The sequence below is a fragment of the Andrographis paniculata genome, unplaced genomic scaffold (assembly GCF_009805555.1).
Source record: "Andrographis paniculata isolate CXL003 unplaced genomic scaffold, ASM980555v1 Contig59END, whole genome shotgun sequence".
Taxonomy (NCBI): Eukaryota; Viridiplantae; Streptophyta; class Magnoliopsida; order Lamiales; family Acanthaceae; genus Andrographis; species Andrographis paniculata.
The window spans coordinates 5675251-5694013 of NW_026137594.1; the positions used below are offsets into that span (position 1 = coordinate 5675251).

General features: G+C 35.6%; 1 protein-coding gene and 1 long non-coding RNA gene across 3 annotated transcripts; both read right to left on the minus strand.

Annotated features, from left to right (window-relative positions):
• Positions 1-425: 425 nt before the first annotated feature.
• On the minus strand, positions 426-1073 carry LOC127258482 (uncharacterized). Its single transcript, XM_051285332.1, has 2 exons — positions 840-1073; positions 426-725 (listed from the first exon to the last, which is right to left on the minus strand). The coding sequence occupies exons 1-2, from the start codon at positions 1071-1073 to the stop codon at positions 426-428; spliced, it is 534 nt and encodes a 177-aa protein (XP_051141289.1).
• Positions 1074-4310: 3237 nt separating this feature from the next.
• LOC127258633 (uncharacterized) lies at positions 4311-15932 on the minus strand. Of its 2 annotated transcripts, none has more exons than XR_007840334.1 (4): positions 15392-15932; positions 14875-14956; positions 4925-5810; positions 4311-4563 (listed from the first exon to the last, which is right to left on the minus strand). It is a non-coding gene; the product is annotated as an uncharacterized LOC127258633 (long non-coding RNA). The 2 variants fall into 2 exon arrangements; XR_007840333.1 differs by adding an exon at positions 6585-6795 and having other exon boundaries at positions 14875-15932.
• Between the last annotated feature and the right edge of the window lie 2831 nt (positions 15933-18763).

Consider the following 18763-nt stretch of genomic DNA (forward strand, 5'->3'; position numbering starts at 1 on the left):
ACCTTGAGTTTCACCTCTGGTCGGCCACTGTTTGATGAATTCCCTTTTTCTTTCCAGGAAGTTGCTTGTATATTAACCATTGTTGTGGTTACTTTTGGAAATGGTTGCTGCTCCACTCCCAAAGTAATATACCTGAGCCGACCTGCCTTAATAGCTTTTTGGATCTCATTTCGAAAATGAGTGCATTGACTTGTACTACGTGTGAAGGAATTATGCCACTTACAATATGGCCTCCCTTTAATTTCTTCCTTGGAAGCCAACCTCTGCCCCTTTGGAATTCGGATTTGACCATCAGTTAGCAGAATGTCAAATATCTCATCGGCCTTTGAACTGTCAAAGGTCGGTTGCCCTTTAGCTTCTGTTCCTGGTGCTGGCTTTAACTTAAAGCAAACATAAGGCTTCCCTGAAAATATTTCGGCCGCCATCTATTTTGTTTGATCATACTCAAAGTCGTATGTCTCTGTTTCCATACTAGCCATATGTTGGCCTTTATTACGCCTGAAATTCTGATCTCTTTCCCTGAAAAGCGATTCCAAACATCCAACCTTGGATGCGAAACTTGCCAAATCCTCGACATCATGTGCAGTGAGCGCATCCCTTAGGCGACCATGCATGTTTCGGACCACTAAGTTGGTCATCTCTCTTTCATTGATTATTGTAGGACACCGTCCTTTCATCAAACGCACCCTTTCAATAAATTGTGAGGCTGACTCTTCTGGATATTGCTTCATTTCCAATAAATCAGTCAAAGAAACCGTTGGCAAGGGATTGAAAAATCTGGCATGAAATGCCATCTCTAAACCTTCCCAAGTTTGTATCTGCCCAGGTGGCAGACTTACAAACCATGAAGAAGCAGTCCTAGTTAGGGACAATCCAAACAGTTGTAACTTGTAAAAAGGATTGTTACCAATTTTCCCTAACTGTGTTGTGAAACGCCCCACATGCTCTATGGTGGAGGATCCATCCTCTCCAGAAAAAGCATGAAAATCTGGTGGCCTGTAATTCCTTGGGAGAGGATATTCATTAATGATCCTTTCTGGAAACGGTCTCTGATAAGCAGATCGGTTGGCCATCTGAGGATTTAGACCAAACTGAACCCTCAATACGTGAGCAATTTCATCACCCAAACGAAAATGTTGATGATCAGGAACATCAATGGGATTTTGCACAGGAATAAGAATAGGATCTTGCACATGTCCCCCTGGCCTTTCCTCTCTTGTAATGTTCGGTTGAACATTTTCAACCCTTGGTCCCAGAGGAATATTATTTGGGAAGGTCAGAGGAGTCTTTCCCCTATCTGTTCGGTTGAACGTTGTGGCACTTGGAAGTGTGCTGTCCACATATGATGGCCCTGCAAAATTTGCTTGCATTCTTGATGGTGACACCCCTGGCGGCGTCTAAGTGGGTTGAAGAGTAACCCTTGATAATGCTTGATCTAACATGTTCTGCATCAGATTTTGTTGCTCACGCAACATATTTTGCATAAACACAATTTGCTGATTGTTCATTTGTTGAACATAAGACAACCAATCGGTAGGTGGTTGGGGAATCTCCCTTGGATTTGGCATGACTGGTGGTGAAACATTTTCACCCACCGGTGCTGATGATGATTGAGGTTGTGTGCCTGCCATATTGATTTTTCTGATGATCGGCCCGACCTCAGTCGTATGAAATTCTCTGGTAATGTAGGATCAGCAATCTTGCCTTGCTCCCACTGTGGTCGCCAATTTGTTGATGTATTTTTTCAACAAACAAAAAGTAAAATTCAAAGATATGAAAATATCCTTAAATTTGATTAATTAGCGTCTGAGATTAGAAATCTCTAAACACTGTACAGTACATAAGATAATTAACTGGAAAATAAAATGCTAGAAATTTAAAGTGATGATCCTCAAATCTGACTTTGCTTTTTTGAAGTTGATTGAAGATAATCTCTCCAGAAAAATCCAACTCTTTAAATATCCCTTGAGAAACAGTACTAGAAAAACCGTCGCCCGAACGGTTACAACGTCTCTTTTTGCAACCGTCTGCTAACCCTTCTCCTGTTGACACGTGCCCTCAACCGACTCAAGTATCATTCTAACTTACTCTCAACAGTATTCGCCTCTTTGGACCGACCACAGACCTTCCGCCCTTTTTGGCCCGAACGCAACTCTTTCACCTTATTGGTCCGACTACCAACCTCCCGACTTGCAGACCACCCGACTTGTTTGCTCCAGCCGCAGACCTCCCGACCTACCAACCATCCAACTTATTGGTCCAGCCGCAAACCTCCCGACTTAAAAACCATCCGACTTATTGGTCCAGCCGCAAACCTCCCGACTCAAAGACCATCCGATTTATTGGTCCAGCAGCAGACCTCCCGACTTAAAGACCATCCGAGTTATTGGTCCAGCAGCAGACCTCCCGACTTAAAGACCATCCGACTTACGGACTTTCCGATCTGCGGACTTTCCGACCTGCGGACCTTCCGACCCGAAGACTTTCCGACCTGCAGACCTGCAGACCTGAGGACCTTCCGACCTGCGGACTTCCCGACCTGAGGACCTTCCGACCTGCGTACCTCCCGACCCGCTATTTCCTTAGAAATATATCTTTTTTACCTGAGTTTCCTACAGTGCCCCTCGGCCAGTTGATCGACTCGATTGCTAGGCCCATTTTTCTTTTTACCTTGGGCTTTTTAACCTAATTCTAAATTTTATACGTAACAATAACCCTTCAATCACAGAAGATTGAACAAGCCGTAAAGTTGGTTTTATTATCGATTTACTCATATCCACATACTTTGAAATTGCATTTGGGCAAACAAAAATCAAATCTGCATACCGAATATGATTCGGAATTTTTATTTCAAAATGGAAAATAATATGTAAGAATCGTCCAAATTTTCGAAGGCATAACGATTGCCCAACCTGAAAACCATGGCCAAAGTGGCACAAAGCAAAATCAAAATTGCATACTCAAAATTGATTACATCGCCTAAATTCGAAGCCATAAAACGATTGCCCAAACAAAAATCCATAACTAAAGTGACACTCACATGTGCACGAGAGAGGACAATGGGATTTCACCAAGAGGGGGAGGAGTGTGGAAGAGAATGTGTAGTCACCTTGGAGGAGAGAGAAAGGAGAAAGGGAAGTGGCGGGAGAGAGAACTCGCCTGCACGAGGTAATGTTCGAGGGTTCGAATCTATGAACCTTGTGAATCAGGCCATTGCGCAGGTATTGTTTTTTAGTCGGGTAAGAAAAATTCTCCAATTAAACCCAACGGGCTGGAAAAGTGAGTCACGACATGTGCTCTAATGAGCAACAAGAACTACAGAAGCTAGGGAGGCAGCTGAGGTGATCTTTCTCACCCTTTTCACACTTAGGCCATCTTCAACACACGAACTCTATTTATGTAGTTAGTATTTTACTCCAATCCACAACTCTATTTTTACTTAAAAAAGAATATTTTACAAATATTTCATTTTATACATTATTTTAAAACTTTTTATATCTACAACTAATTATTATCTTAAAAAAAATTAAAAAATAAATAAATAAATAAATAAAAGAATTAATATAGAAAAATTTTAAAAAAAAGTTAAAAAAAAAACAAAAAAATACACTAACATAAAAAATAGAATTGCTACTATACAACACCAAAAATAGTGTTGTACAGTAAAAAATACCTTAAAGTTAAAAAATTGTGCTTGATTGAAGGAGCAAAACTATTTATGCAGCTGTTGTATCAAATATGCAACTGCATTGGAAGCATTCCCACCAACATATCACAAATCTAGTGGATTCATACAAAACAAAGGCCAACAAGCCAAGCCAAGCCATGACATGACAAAACCAAAACCTAAACCTAAGACAGATGGGATAGGTAGCTAAAAAAGACAAAAAGGTGATGGAAGCTTGGTGTGCATATATATATATAAATATTCCCCGGCCCCTCCATTCATTCCTATTCCTATCAAACCTATTCTTATTCCTATTACTGCCCCAACCAACCAATCAATCATAACTTTTTCTTTCTTATTTTGACCAACCGCAAACATTAGCAATAACACCCACCTTCCATTTTCGATTTTCCATTTTCCAATCTCCTTTCCAAATAACCCTCAACTATAACCCTCAACTGCTATAAACATACACACATATATATATATATATAATTAATTCTCTACTCCTCAAAACACAACTAACATTCATCTACGTACAGCAACAACAACACATTTACATATATATATATATATATATACTCACTCACTTCAGCACAGCACAGTGCATCATCACGTTAAATTACAAGACTTAAACCGTAAAAAGTGTGTTGTATAACTACCGTTTTGGAAGGAAGCATCAAACAGTATTTATTCACAACTACAAGTTCAATGCTATCCCATATAACAACAACAACAACAATAATCACATTCACAGATTCCAATCCAATCCATGCATCAACCCATTGCCAAACACAAATGAATCAACAAGTAAAGTAGCCTTAAGCACAAAAATCATTTAATGACATCAAAGACCAGGTATTGAATTGAATCCCCAGTCTGCTGGAAATCCATTTCTGTCAAAATGCAAAAAAGCGTCATCAGACACCCACCCTGTAACTGTAATGTACGTAACAACCAAGGGGTAACGTTGACGATGGTAGTAAGACAGACAGGATGCAACCACACAAACAAAGCAAAAGGGAAACAAGCCGCAAGCAAGATGCTGATGCATACATACATTTATGCAAAATCCAGAGGATTCATTTCAACCTCTACCAATTTTAATTGGACATTTCTAGCAGAGATATTCACCGTGCAGCAGCATAACTAGGAGGTAGTCTGTCTATTCGTACACAATTGAAAGCACACCCACGTCACGACACCAAAATGCATGCTAGCTATATTTTCCCAAAAGACATCAATCATAGCACTTACTAAATCTTCAAGCCATCAAGGGATGAATTTGTCCACCATACCCAAGATACACTATTATTAAAAATAAAAGCCCATGGCTAAATTCAGAAAGAAGTAATTGCTTGCCGAAAGAGCAAAACACCATCTAGTATTCTTATTCAGGTTTATTACTCCAACAAACGGAGATAGATCAGATAAGATGATAGAATCTACTAGGTTAATCTAATAAACCAGATGATCCTCCCAATCGCCATCCACCGCACCAGAGAAATCACAGCCACAATCATCGCTGGAGTCATCATCACTGGAATCTTCCTCAGATTCCTCAATCAAAATCCCCTTCCCTTTATCAACCACAGAAATCACTTTCGCCTCCTCAACAATCTCATTATCTGCCAGCAGATGCCCATCTTTGTCATCATAACCATCCTCAAACTCCACCATATCCTTGTCAATAATGTGAAACGACTTAATGGTATCTTTCTCATTTTCAGATGGGACTTCAAATTTTCGCTTTTTGTAGGAATCAGAGATATCATCCTCTTCCATTAAATCTGGGAATTTTTCAAAAGCATTTTGTAGGTGAAGATTACAGCTTTCCAGGAATGCATTTCCCTCAAATTTTCTCTAATCAGCCATGGGAATGGTGTTTGCAACTTGCAACTTTGAGGCTGCAATTCTGAAACAATTTACAGCGCACATATATAATGTCGCCCGAGGGTCACCTTGTGAGGTTGGCCTAGTGTAATAACTCCTGCTTCTTCGCACCTTTTCCAGGTAGAATCAGCGGAAAGCATCTTTACCGCAGCACAGTCCCCGATAAGGCGATAACACAGTTGAGTAGTAACTCGAGCTTGATTTTGATAGAGTTTATGTCCTCTGTGGTCAGGTTTGTCAGTACCTACTCCTAACATTTGTTAAGTCGAAAATAAAATGTCTGTATATATCATAAAGGTCTGATAATCTGATACAGGCGCTGAAATAATTCGCATGAGATGTTTCTAATATAAATTCAATTATGAACATACATATTTTGTTATGTAAATGAAACTAAAATTTCAATATATACCGTACGTCAAGAAAATATTCCATTGGATATTTGGAAGAATTTAGAAGTTCATTTCTTTTTTATTTCATTATTATGCCACAAAAAGAAAACAATAGTTATCTTCTCTGACTTCTGTATATTGCATACTGTTTATTGTTTCATACATTAGCAGCATATGAGTAGACAAATCCAATAGTATATACAAATTACAAATAATGCTTGCTTTTATAGATCCATATATGTTTATGTGTGTACAAGTATATTTGTATGCATACATCTTGTACATTTCTTACAGATGCAGAGCATATAAAGATTTATCCAAATATAGTATGGTTTAAATTTTTTTTAAATAGCATTTTTGATATCATGTTTGGTGAAAGAAAGCATTTTTATCGGAAATCGTGTGGGTTGCCTGAAAAAAAAAAAAAAAAAAACTAGTTTGGGTTACAAACCAAACAAACCCTTAAATTACCCTTCAAATAAAATGATAAAAAGTTAAATGATCTAAAGCCGTTATTGTTTGTTTATGGATTATTCTAATTCAAAATATGATATTCCCAACCCCAAACCCAACTCCGAAAATATCAACATAATATTTCATTTATCAAACAGTCTAATTAAAGCCGATATTACCTAATGAATCACCCTGTGGAAAGGTATATACAACTATGAGATATTATGTGGCAAATCACCCCAGTAGATCAAAGATTTATAAATTCAATGGACCAATTTAGCTCTTCAAAGAAGATATAACCCCTTGGCCGGTTCAAACTAGAGTGTCACCGCCACGCCACACCGGAAGGCTCCTTCATCAACCAAGGAGCCCTATGTTGCGGCGATAAGGCTAAAATAACCATTACAAGCAACTAATTAGAGATTTAAAATTAACACGCACTAGTTTATCAATTAAATAAGTAAAGTTCGAGTAAAAAATATAAATTGAAAATAGTTCAAAAGACATTAGTCTTTAAACATAATTAATGGATTTCTAAAGCATTTTAGAAGGTAAAGTAGTTATAGTTTCCCCGATAGATCATATGACATGGATAAATCATTTAGGTATAATAGAAGCATCATCGCCTACAAAACGTTTGTAAGAAAATGGTCAACACAACGGTTGAGTAAATGCAATTAATCGAAAAAAATTAATACAAATAAGTCATGATTCATATTTAAATGCCACAAAATCATTTCAAAAAGATAATTTGAATAGAATGTCACATATCACATAAGGATAACTCACACACACAAGTCTTTTAGCGTCTCCCTTATATTTCCTTTTCATTCTCAAATAATGGTGATGAACACATCACGAAGTAAACTCCGCTAGGCATTAATTAGTTACACATAACAAGCATATAGCCACAACCCTCAAGGAAAGCTACACAATGTGTATCTAAGGGCTCGAAGCCCAAAGTACACGTAAATAAATTTATTTATTAGTTTGCGAGGGGCGCCAATCGACCTGCAACCCTCTAGTTTCCAATATAACATACCAAGAGGGGATTGTACACAATCCATCCTTCCATCACGGATGACGGTCTAAAGACCTTTTCATCGTGAATGACGGGCACCTCAGAATCAGCCAAAAAGGAACCTGCCATCTCAATCCCTCGGCCTTGCCCATTTGGGTTCTAGTTCGAGGTTAGCTAGTTATCCTAAAATACCAGTATACCCTCATGTGTTTGCAAGGCACAGAGAAATTATCAATTTGACCCAATACTCAACATGCTATTAGAAAAATTTAAAAGAGAGCTTTAAACCCAAATCGCTCCAATTGCCAATATTTAACCAAACAAAAAGTAGGATATTAAAACCCAACAAGTTCGTTTTACTCTCACTTTATTTTGTCAAATAAACATTCGAATAATATGTCAATACCAATAGGCATAAATCTTTTCCCAAAAGAAATAAAATTAACTAGGTTAGGGCAAAACTAGGATTTCAAACCTATTCCACAAATTCTACAATTTTCAATTTAAAATACTATAGTAATCTTCACATAAGCCCTAAGAGACATTATAATCAACTTTCTAGAAGAAATTGGCAAAACCTAACATTTTAGGGCAAACCCATTTGAAAATAATTATGAAAAATATCAATAGAACATATCATTTATTATTTATTTTACCCTACTTGGCCCAAATTGGTCTAAACTCAATTTTTACTTCTAATTTTAACTCAATTCCTTAATTTCTTACACCAAAAGTCCAAAATAAATTAGGCTCAAAATAATATTGTCCGACTCCGGCGAGCTTTGGCGAACATCCGGCGATTATTTTACGGGATATTACATCTTTCCCCCCTTAGGACATTTTGTCCTCGAAATCGATATGTACGTCTGGAGCTACCTCAAACAACTCCGCCAATTTAAGCTTCAAAAGATTGGTAGGAAATTCTATGTCTCCGATCATATGACAAACACTTCTACGATTAAACAATTACAAGGTACTAGTTGTCTTGAAGGTAGCCTAATCTCTACCGAAATCTATACTCGAGAATCTTATTCTAACCTCTTAGCACATCTACTCGATATGAAAGAAAGGGATGCATCAGACTAAAAAAGGATAACCACTGGTAAAGAATTCACCAAGAACGTACCAATCAGAACGTCTCTCTGGTTCTCCACAACTTGTCCTCTTGTCATGACATTGATGTGACCTCTCTGGCCACTCCTTCCTCCTCCTTTCGCATGTTGAGGTGCCACTAGCGGCATACAACTTTGCTGCTGCAGAACCAGAGCCCTCTCAATCGCATTCGGCGCTCCAACTAACTTGGGATAAAACTTCTTGACATGTCCCGACTCATGGCAGTAATAGCAAATGATGGACTGCCCATCACAACTAACTCCCAGATGAGACTTTCCACATCGGCTACAAATAGTTGGATTGCCATGACTATCACTCGAATTCCCAGGAGTAAATTTAGGGCGAGATGCATAAGGCGTACCCGGGAACCTCTCCGATTGATCCTCTCGTTGATGGTTCTTCCACCCTTCTTTCACCTTCCCTTTTCCTCTATCTGCTATGCGGATTCCATCCCTTCGCTCTTCATACAATATCCAATTTTTCCGATGGATGTTAGCCGCTTTCTCATATGCCTCTTGAAGGGTAGTCATATTGAAACTGGCCAAGAACCATTGAAGGTCTCCGTCTAGCCCGCCAACAGATCTTGTCAACTTGCATCGATCAATCGCCGCCAAATCCGGAGTATAGGCAGCCAACTCGTTAAAACGCGTAAAGTACTCATCCACCATCATATTACCTTGCACCAAGGCACTAAATTGATCCTCCTTTGTTCTCTGAAAGTGTGGGGATAAAAGCGCGACCTTATTATCCCTTTAAAAACCTCCCACAGTAATCTAACCAAGTTGCTCCTGGAAGCCTTCTCATTATTCCACCATTTCTTGGCCGATCTTTCAAGTAATACGAGGCTATTATAGTCTTCTCTCTTTCTAGGCATCTCACCACCTTAAATATCGGCTCCAAACGATCCAATCAATTTCCCAAAATAGTCTGGTCCGATTGACCAGTGAAAGTCGGAGTATTATGACGTAATACAACATCCATAGCACTTCGTGGCTGCTGAGCAAACTGTCCCATAAACTGACGAAAGAAACGGGACTTTGAACTGAGGCTCAAGTTTTGGGGATGCCTACTCTCAACCTCTTCGTCGGACTCAGGTGCCACAGGGGGCTAAGGAGCATGCCTATGAGGCATTTTGCTAATCGAGACTATACCTAATAAGCACTAACTAATCAAAGAGCATGACCAATGCACATAAACACACAGAATAAACATAAAATGCAATGTGTGCCATGAATGCACCTAAACCCGACTAAACCCATGATCTAATTGATTTTAGAAATTCCAACATCTTTCAAGTTTTATTAACCAAGAGCATGAGCCTTTAACCTAGGCTCTTATACCAATTGTAACACCCCGGCCGACTCAAACCGAAGTGTCACCGCCACGCCACATCGGAAGGTTCGTTCATCAACCAACGAGCCCTACGTTATGGCGCTAAGGCTAAAATAACCATTACAAGCAACTAATTAGAGATTTAAAATTAAAGCGCACCGACTTATCAATTAAATAAGTAAAGTTCGAGTCAAAAACATAAATTGAAAATAGTTCAAAAGACATTAGTCTTTAAACATAATTAATGGATTTCAAAAGCATTTTAGAAGGTAAAGTAGTTACAGTTCCCCCGATAGATCATATGACATGGATGCATCATTTAGGTATAATAGAAGCATCATTACCTACAAAACGTTTGTAAGAAAATGGTCAACACAACGGTTGAGTAAGCGCAATTAATCGAAGAAAATTAATACAAATAAGTCATGATTCATATTTAAATGCCACAAAATCATTTCAAAAAGATAATTTGAATAGAATGTCACATATCACATAAGGATAACTCACACACACAAGTCTTTTAGCGTCTCCCTTATATCTCCTTTTCATTCTAAAATAATGGTGATGATTGATGACTCCAAATATAAGCATATTTTTAACTTGACAAAAATATGTATTACTTGAATTTCTATATAAAAACCATCATAATAACTTGTAAATGGCATACATTATTGATCTATATCGCTTGGCATGATCCAGATTTCGTTGTTGAGATTATTAACGATTTTTGCCCTTTCTAAGCGGTAGTTTAGTGCCAGAAAAGCTAAGGCATACGCCACAAGCGGCAGCCACCTCCGCTCGCAAGCGCTCAGAAATCTCCTGAAAAGACTAAAGCATGAGAGGCAAGCGGTAGCCTTCACCGTCCGCAAGCGGGAGCCTCCCGCTTGCAAGCGACAGCCTAGACACCCACCACTGCAGATTATCACCAGATTCCAACTAAGTATTCCAACTGCAGCGGTACAACCATTTCATTTCCAGCGAGCACAAGCGAGCCTAGCTGCGCTGATGCCCTCCAACCCTCCGGCAAGCGAGGAAAATCTGAGCCCTTGCAATTCAATGCGATCAAAGCAAGCGCCCTGGGAGTTACGGCCAGCAACTGTTTCAACAGAATAACTACCAGCAACCGCCTAACTGCCCAGCGGTTGGAACCGCCAGCAACTGATTGCAACCGTCTCATTTAACCTGCTATAAATAGGGCCAGATATCTTTATGTAAAGGGATCGATACTTCGATTATGATATACTTCTAGCAATTACTTTCTGCACGCTAGTCGTCTTCCTGTCTCCGAGAGCTCCAACCCTGAGTTCTCCACAGGAATGGCCAAGGGAGGAGGGATTTCCCTACTCCCTTGGTCAAGTCTTTACCGCTTTCTTAGATTAGATTACTGCTTTCAATTACTGCTTTGTAGATCTAGTCTTTCCAGCTTTAGTAGTAATTAATGAAATATCATTCATTTCTTCATACTCATTTTTTCCACACTTAATCCATACTTATATAAACTTTGAATTTAGAGAACCTCATTTCACTGGTTTAGAGCAGGAGAAGAATTGATTAATCTAAGCCTTGTTATGCGCCATAAAGCAGTTTCAAGGTAGTTAAATGTAGTTAAGTACGCGGGAGCCTTGTCGATCTGCTTAACTACTGTTCTGAATTCAATTTTGATTAAAAAGAGGTAACAGAAGGGTAAAGCCACTAATGAGGCAGAAGTTGGGATAATTAATGGGACATAGACGGTGGTCTATTAGGTCGCAGAGATTCCTAGTGACGACAGTAAGGTTTCTTTCTTATAATATTCTGATTCTGGGTGTCATTGAAGTCTTGTTGTAAATCCTTTTAGGTCAAAATTTCAGTGTTATGAGTTCTTTATATTTCAATTTATATAATTACATCATCCCCTTCTAACCGTTTCCGTAATATACATATATCTTCGATAACACACTTACATCGCTCGCTCATTACATCCAGGGAAATCTATCCATTTAGTAACGCACAAGTCAAACACAACACCTCTCCTCCACTCTCTGTCGCCCCTCTATATATATATATATAGATATACACTGTGCCACTCGCTCATGTCCCGTTCACTCGGTAACCGTCATTCATCCATGTCCCGTTCACTCGGTCCCCGCTTCCGCTCATGTCCCGATCATCTAGTTACCACTGACACTTCATACTCCGCCCTCGCTTCGCTCATTTCCGCTCATTCATTTTTTACCGCTTTATTTTACCGTTTTTTATAGACTAGAAGTTTTGATCCGCTGCAAGCGGATCCTTCCCTGCTATTTTCGTCGCTTTTTCAAGATCTTCACCTGTGAAATTCATGACTTAAAATCCTTGTGTTCGACCTGTAAACTCACTAGTAAAAAGAATATAAATAATTGTGATAACGACTCAAGGTCTACAACCACATGATTTACTATATCTAATCGCTTTCCTATGTACATCACTCACTGATTTTCGAATATAAATTCCCTGTGGATTTGTAACAAACATACAAAAACAAATTCCCGTTATCAATGACACATCACGAAGTAAACTCCAATAGGCCTTAATTAGTTACACATAACAAGCATAGGGTCACAACCCTCAAGGAAAGCTCCACAATGTGTATCTAAGGGTTTGAAGCCCAAAGTACATGTAAATCAATTTATTTATTAGTTTGCGAGGGGCGCCAAACAATCCACAACCCTCTAGTCTCCAATATAATATATCAAGAGAGGATTGTACGCAATCCATCCCTCCATCATGGATGACGGTCTAAAGACCTTTTCATCGTGAATGACGGGCACCTCGGAATCATCCAAAAAAGGAACCCGCCATCTCGATCCCTCGGCCTAGCTCATTCGGCTTCAAGTTCGAGGTTAGCTAGTTATCCTAAAATACCGGTATACCCTCACGTGTTTGCAAGGCACAGAGGTGGAAGGCTATGCCTTATCATCCAAACAATCAACGAGTTGATCGAACTTGACAGGTACTTTTAATTACCAATTTGACCAAATACTCAACATGCTATTATGAAAAGTTAAAAGAGAGCTTTAAACCCAAATCGTTCCAATTGTCAATATTTAACCAAGCAAAAAGTAGGATATTAAAACCCAACAAGTTCGTTATACTCTCACTTTATTTTGCCAAATAAACATTCGAACAATATGTCAATACTAATAGGCATAAATCTTTTCAAAAAAAAAAAATAATTAGTTTAGGGCAAAACTAGGATTTCAAACCTATTCCACAAATTCTACGATTTTCAATTTAAAATACTATAATTATCTTCACATAAGCCCTAGGAGAACTTTCTAGAAGATATTGACAAAACCTAAACACTTTTAGGGCAAACCCATTTGAAAAATATCAATAGAAAGGGCTTAGGAATTAGAACATATTATCTAAGATTAATCCCACTTACATTAATAGAAAAATCCAAGAAGAGAAAGTTTTGAAGAAGAAAATTCCAAAGAAGAAGAAGGTGCTTGGCCGCACTGACCGGGAAGAGAGGGCTCCCTCTCTTTTTTTTTTCTTTTTTTTTTAATTTTATTTTTTATTTTATACTTTATTAACATAAAAGCCCAAAATAAATTAGGCCCAAAATAAAGCTTTCGTCTCTCAGTGTCAGTGTCGGCTTGTCCGACTCCGACATCAGACTCCGGCAAGCTCCGGCGAACTTCCGAAGATAATTTTATGGGGTATTACAATATTGCTAGGACAAATAAAAATAGCTAAAATTACAAACATAAATAAAATCCATCTCCCCATAAAAGTTCAGATGAGGTAGTCTTGTACAATTCACAACATTCTATGCATTAATATAAGTTGTAACTCATAACTCCTCTTCCTAAGTTCTGAACACATTCAGGTCCCTATTAAACATCAAATCAAGACTGGAGATCAAAAGAACAGAAAGCAGTCTACATAAAGTTTCAACATACTATATCAGTTGATGCATCGATGTGAGATTCATTTGATTTGAACCCCCCTTAGTAAAAGGAAGAATAATCATTCTGCTAATGATTGGAACATATGCATAGAAACCCTCAACCATATCTCATATTCTAAACCAATTCAATCTCTCTTGATAGTGAGAAGATAATCACAACTGATGGATTGACAATAATTATAACTAAAACAAAACATATTATTATCTATCATTCATGTTCCAAATTGTTTGTCCACAACTAGTCTCAGTACAAAAACTCACCTCAGTATTAAATGCAATATTTCACAATAGTGATTTTGTATATCAAAACATTATTGCACATACTAAAGACTAAATACCATCTGGAAAAACCAACAAATGAAACATAGAAAAGAGCATATCTTCTCAGTTAGAATTTTTCTCATCCATAAAGGGAGATATATACATACATGTTAGGCTTAATATATACAATGAGTTCTGCTTGAGTGAGAACTGAAGAAGAGTTGGTAATAAAGCATATCAATATCTAATTCTAATAACTTATATATTTCAATTCGTAATGATTCAACTATTCAATCTTATCTATTTCAATAAATAATACAAGCATATCAATCAAACATGCATTTATGGGACATAATAAACAGAGTTAGAATCATATAAATGAAATGAGAACAAACTAAAAGACCCGATAATCAAGCTGTATTGATTATGAGCAATAAAAGAAATACATAGACTGAGATATTAGCTACCGTAATAAGCAACCAAGAAGAAAAACAGATGAATCAAGCTAGAACACATACATCTATCTTGGCCAAATGAGAATCTTATTTGCAGTATATTTGCTATTTTTCGAAATCAAAGAAAATATTCTTGTTTACCAAAAATACTCCTATGACAACCATAAGTAAATAAGTAATAATTCAGCAATATGAAGAAGCACAGTAAGAATCTGCCACAAGTTAAATCTTAATGTGCAGTTACATAACACATTTTGTTGCTTATTATATTTACCAGAAAAAAAAAAAACTAGTTCTTAACTTTAATATTAGACTTAAATGCTGCAGATGTTTGAGTATTGCAATCTATGTACCTTACAACATCCTTGAGCAGTTGTTGCCATCCCGGAGCACCCTAAAATGCATCACAGATACACATATCTAATAGCAAAGGCCCTTAACATAAATGAATTGTTCAAAGGCATGATCAAAAGGTCAGTGGACAGTGATTGACAAAAAATGTAAAATAACAAATAAATTGTTCAGCCTATCATGATGCTTCACAAATTTCAGACAGAGAGAATCATGTTTTAACAAAATGATAGCTGAAATGCTCACAGCAACATAAAGCAAAATCGAAGAATTTTCAAGAAATAAGCATGCAGTTGCTAAGTAAATGCATGGATGGTGTTGCAAAAATTAAAATGTCTTCCAGACTGGGTAGGAAAATGATGCAGAACTCAGTACGCATCCAATATATGGAGTAATTATACAAGCAAGGACCCCGCTATTAATCCAAATCTTTCCATGGGCGGATATAAAGTAACAAATTAAAACCAGGTATGTGAAAAAAGGTAGCATGATGAAACATAAAATTTAAAATGGGCTTACATTTATAAAAGAGGCACAAGATACATAGTTCCGACATGCTTGCCTTTCCAGTAGACCTTAAGATTGTGGTGATCTTAGGATCATCATTCATTCACTACCCCGCTACCGCTGATATCCTAATATTCATTCCTTCACTTTCTAAATTCTCTTTTTCATTTTGATTCCTTTAGCCTTCGTTCCTCCGTACATTTGTAGAAAAATCGCAACATCTATTGTACAGACATGGTACCACTGCCCTGTAATCTTTAGCTGAAAATTGCCAATAGTTTGATGCTGTGAAGACGAATGGGCCAGAGCCAAAGCCAGCACAACTAGTTTATCTTTCCGGCAATCCCACCCTCCCTCACTGAAGCTTGATTAATTACAAACTCCAAATAAACGTAACACATCACATGAGCGGCATTTCACGCGCTGAATGTTATGTCAGTCAATAAGATTAGTGTAGCAAAATACTCCATATAGGTGGAGGGAGATATTGTGGTCGACATCCAGCGCCGCAGATCCTAGCAAGCACGCACCTGAACCCAACAGTTTAGTTATACTTGTAATAAGATGTGGATTGAGAGGGTTTCGTTATTGAATTTTGTACCCACTACTCTTATATAACATGTTAAAGTATAGTTACTAAATAATTAAAAAGTATATTATAAAAAATTAATATAAAATTTAAATAATTTAATTAAAATTAAAAAAATATAAATTATAAATTTAAAATATAATTAAAATATATAGTTATATTTAAAAAAAAAATATGAGAGAGAGAAGAGGGACGAAAAATGAAAAATATGAATCTAAAATATAAGAAATAATACATAAGGCATCAGTAAAATATATAGTGGGGTGGTGTTAACGAGTTGATCTGTTCCATCGTTGGGCCTCAGGCAACTGGGTTTTGCCCATTTCATATGTATATATATTACTTAGAGAAGAGTCCGTAATTATAAATTTTATTAGATTATTATAATTAAATATTATCAATATATAAAGTTTAAACATAAAGATAATTTGAATAAATTAAAATATTTTACACGATCAATTTAGTATTTTAAATATTAGAAATCTATATATTTTATCATTTAAATATATTAAATTATAAAATACTTATCCGTTTTTAGATAATTATGCCATATTTTTTATCGGTTAAATTTATTTATAATAAAAAATTTTATCCACTCATAATTTTATTATTTTTATTTTAAAAAATAATAATAAATTTTGCCACTATTTTTTTTATTTATCCCACCATAATATCTTCAATTTATTTTTTAACTATCCTACTTTTTCATAAAATATTTATGTCCTGACAATATGACATAAAAAGTCGGGAAGAATGGAGTAAGAAAAATGCATAATTTACTTGTTTATCCTATATTAAACAATATATATTTATATCGGTTAATTCAAATGTTACTATCGAAAATTTGATTCGTCCTTCTCTCAATAAATTTATCTTTCTAATATTATATATATATATATAAATACCAAAAAAATAACACATAAATAAAATCACATGTTCATACATATAAAATTGTTGTTAAATTAAGATTTAATAAAAATTACTATAAATATAAATTGATAAGAAATAATTAAATAAAATAATTAATTACTAAAAAGTTATAAATTATACAACTCAAAAAACAAATAATTTAAAATTTATTATATTATGTATTATAAAAAAATAATTGAGTTTGTTTGGTTTTAATTTAAATTTTTGTTATAAATTTTGATTTAAACAAAATTTTGATTTGATATTTTTTGAGAAAGTATTTGGTTTTTATTTAAAATAATTGGGTGTGTTTGTTTTATCAATTTTCTTAGAATGTGTTTTGATATTTTTTTGAGAAAGTATTTGGTTTTGATTTTTTGAGAAAGTATTTGATTTTGATTTAAATATAATTGAGTTTGATCGGTTTTGATTTAAAATTTAATTGTGTTTGTTTGTGAATTTTTATCCAAAATTTTACTATTTATCATCAAATATTTATTTTTTATTTTCTATATTATACTAAAATTTAATTTTACGTTCAAAACAACACATCAAAATTTATTTATTTCGTATTATATAACTACTCAAATTTAATATTTTTACTATTCAAATCATAAATAACATACCTTAAGGGTGCGTTGGTAAAGAAAATGTAATCGTAGAAAAATAAAATAGATAAAAGAATTGCAGAGAAATGAAAATGAAATAGAAAATGAGAATTTATTCTCCTATTTGATAAAATAAAGAATTCAAGTGAAAAATGTAATAGATAATCAAATCTCTTGTTTGGCTACTATAAACAGATAATTGCATAATTATGATTTTTTTCAAAGAAATTTTATATTTAAACAAATAAAAATCATACTTAAAAACAAATAAATTAATAATAATAACATAATTTATTAATTCAAAAAAATCCTAAAAAGTACTATAAAAATTATTAAAAATAAAATAAAATACTTCAGCATCTTAAATAAGCAAAGTAACTATAAAAATACAAAATAACTATCTCATAGAACCATCTACAAATGTTTTAATCATGCTAATTTTATCATCTTGACTCAAGGTAAGAAATGCCCGTGCACACAATACATCCTTTCCGATCACATCAACTGCTTTAAAATGTTGTATGATATCAATGTCCGGTAAAGCTCTTATCTCTTCACCAACTTTCTCATACAATTCACGAGCTTCTAAATTTTCTTTGAAATTGACATTAAGAGATTCACCAACAATATCTCTAAATTTAACTAATACTTTTTTCATCTCTTTGCACGATTCCCGATATATTTCAAATCCGTATGTGCTTTTACGTCTCTTACGTTGGCTTGAAACACTACCGGTTGGTTCGTCAAATCGACGAATATCCTAATAAACTTCTTCAACAAAATCAAAGTTATCAATATCGTTTGAAAAATTTCTTTGGGTCTCTTGGATGAGATCTTCTTCTTCAAGATCAGTTGCTTGACTACCCGTTGCTTGATCCTTACCAAAGATAATACACAATTTATCATAGAACGAGAATGACTTGCCTCAAAAATTTGCAGCACCTTTGTAAGACTACAAAAAAATTATAAATAAATTTAAAATAAATATCATTTAATATATGTATATATAAGTGTTTAGAAAATACCTTGATGTATTCGTCCCAAACACTTTCCTCGTCAATAACACAACCTTTTTCTTCATCCCAACAAACCCACTCGTGTGCACCATATCATACACAATACTAAAGTGAGTATTCCATGTTTTCCATCCTAGATTTTATATGTGGTTCCACTTTCAAACCGGAGTTAAGAAGACTTATATCTAGTAATTGTTGAATTCCATTTAAATAGTCCGGTTTAAAACCGTTGTCAGCACCCGCATATTTCCCAGATGCATGT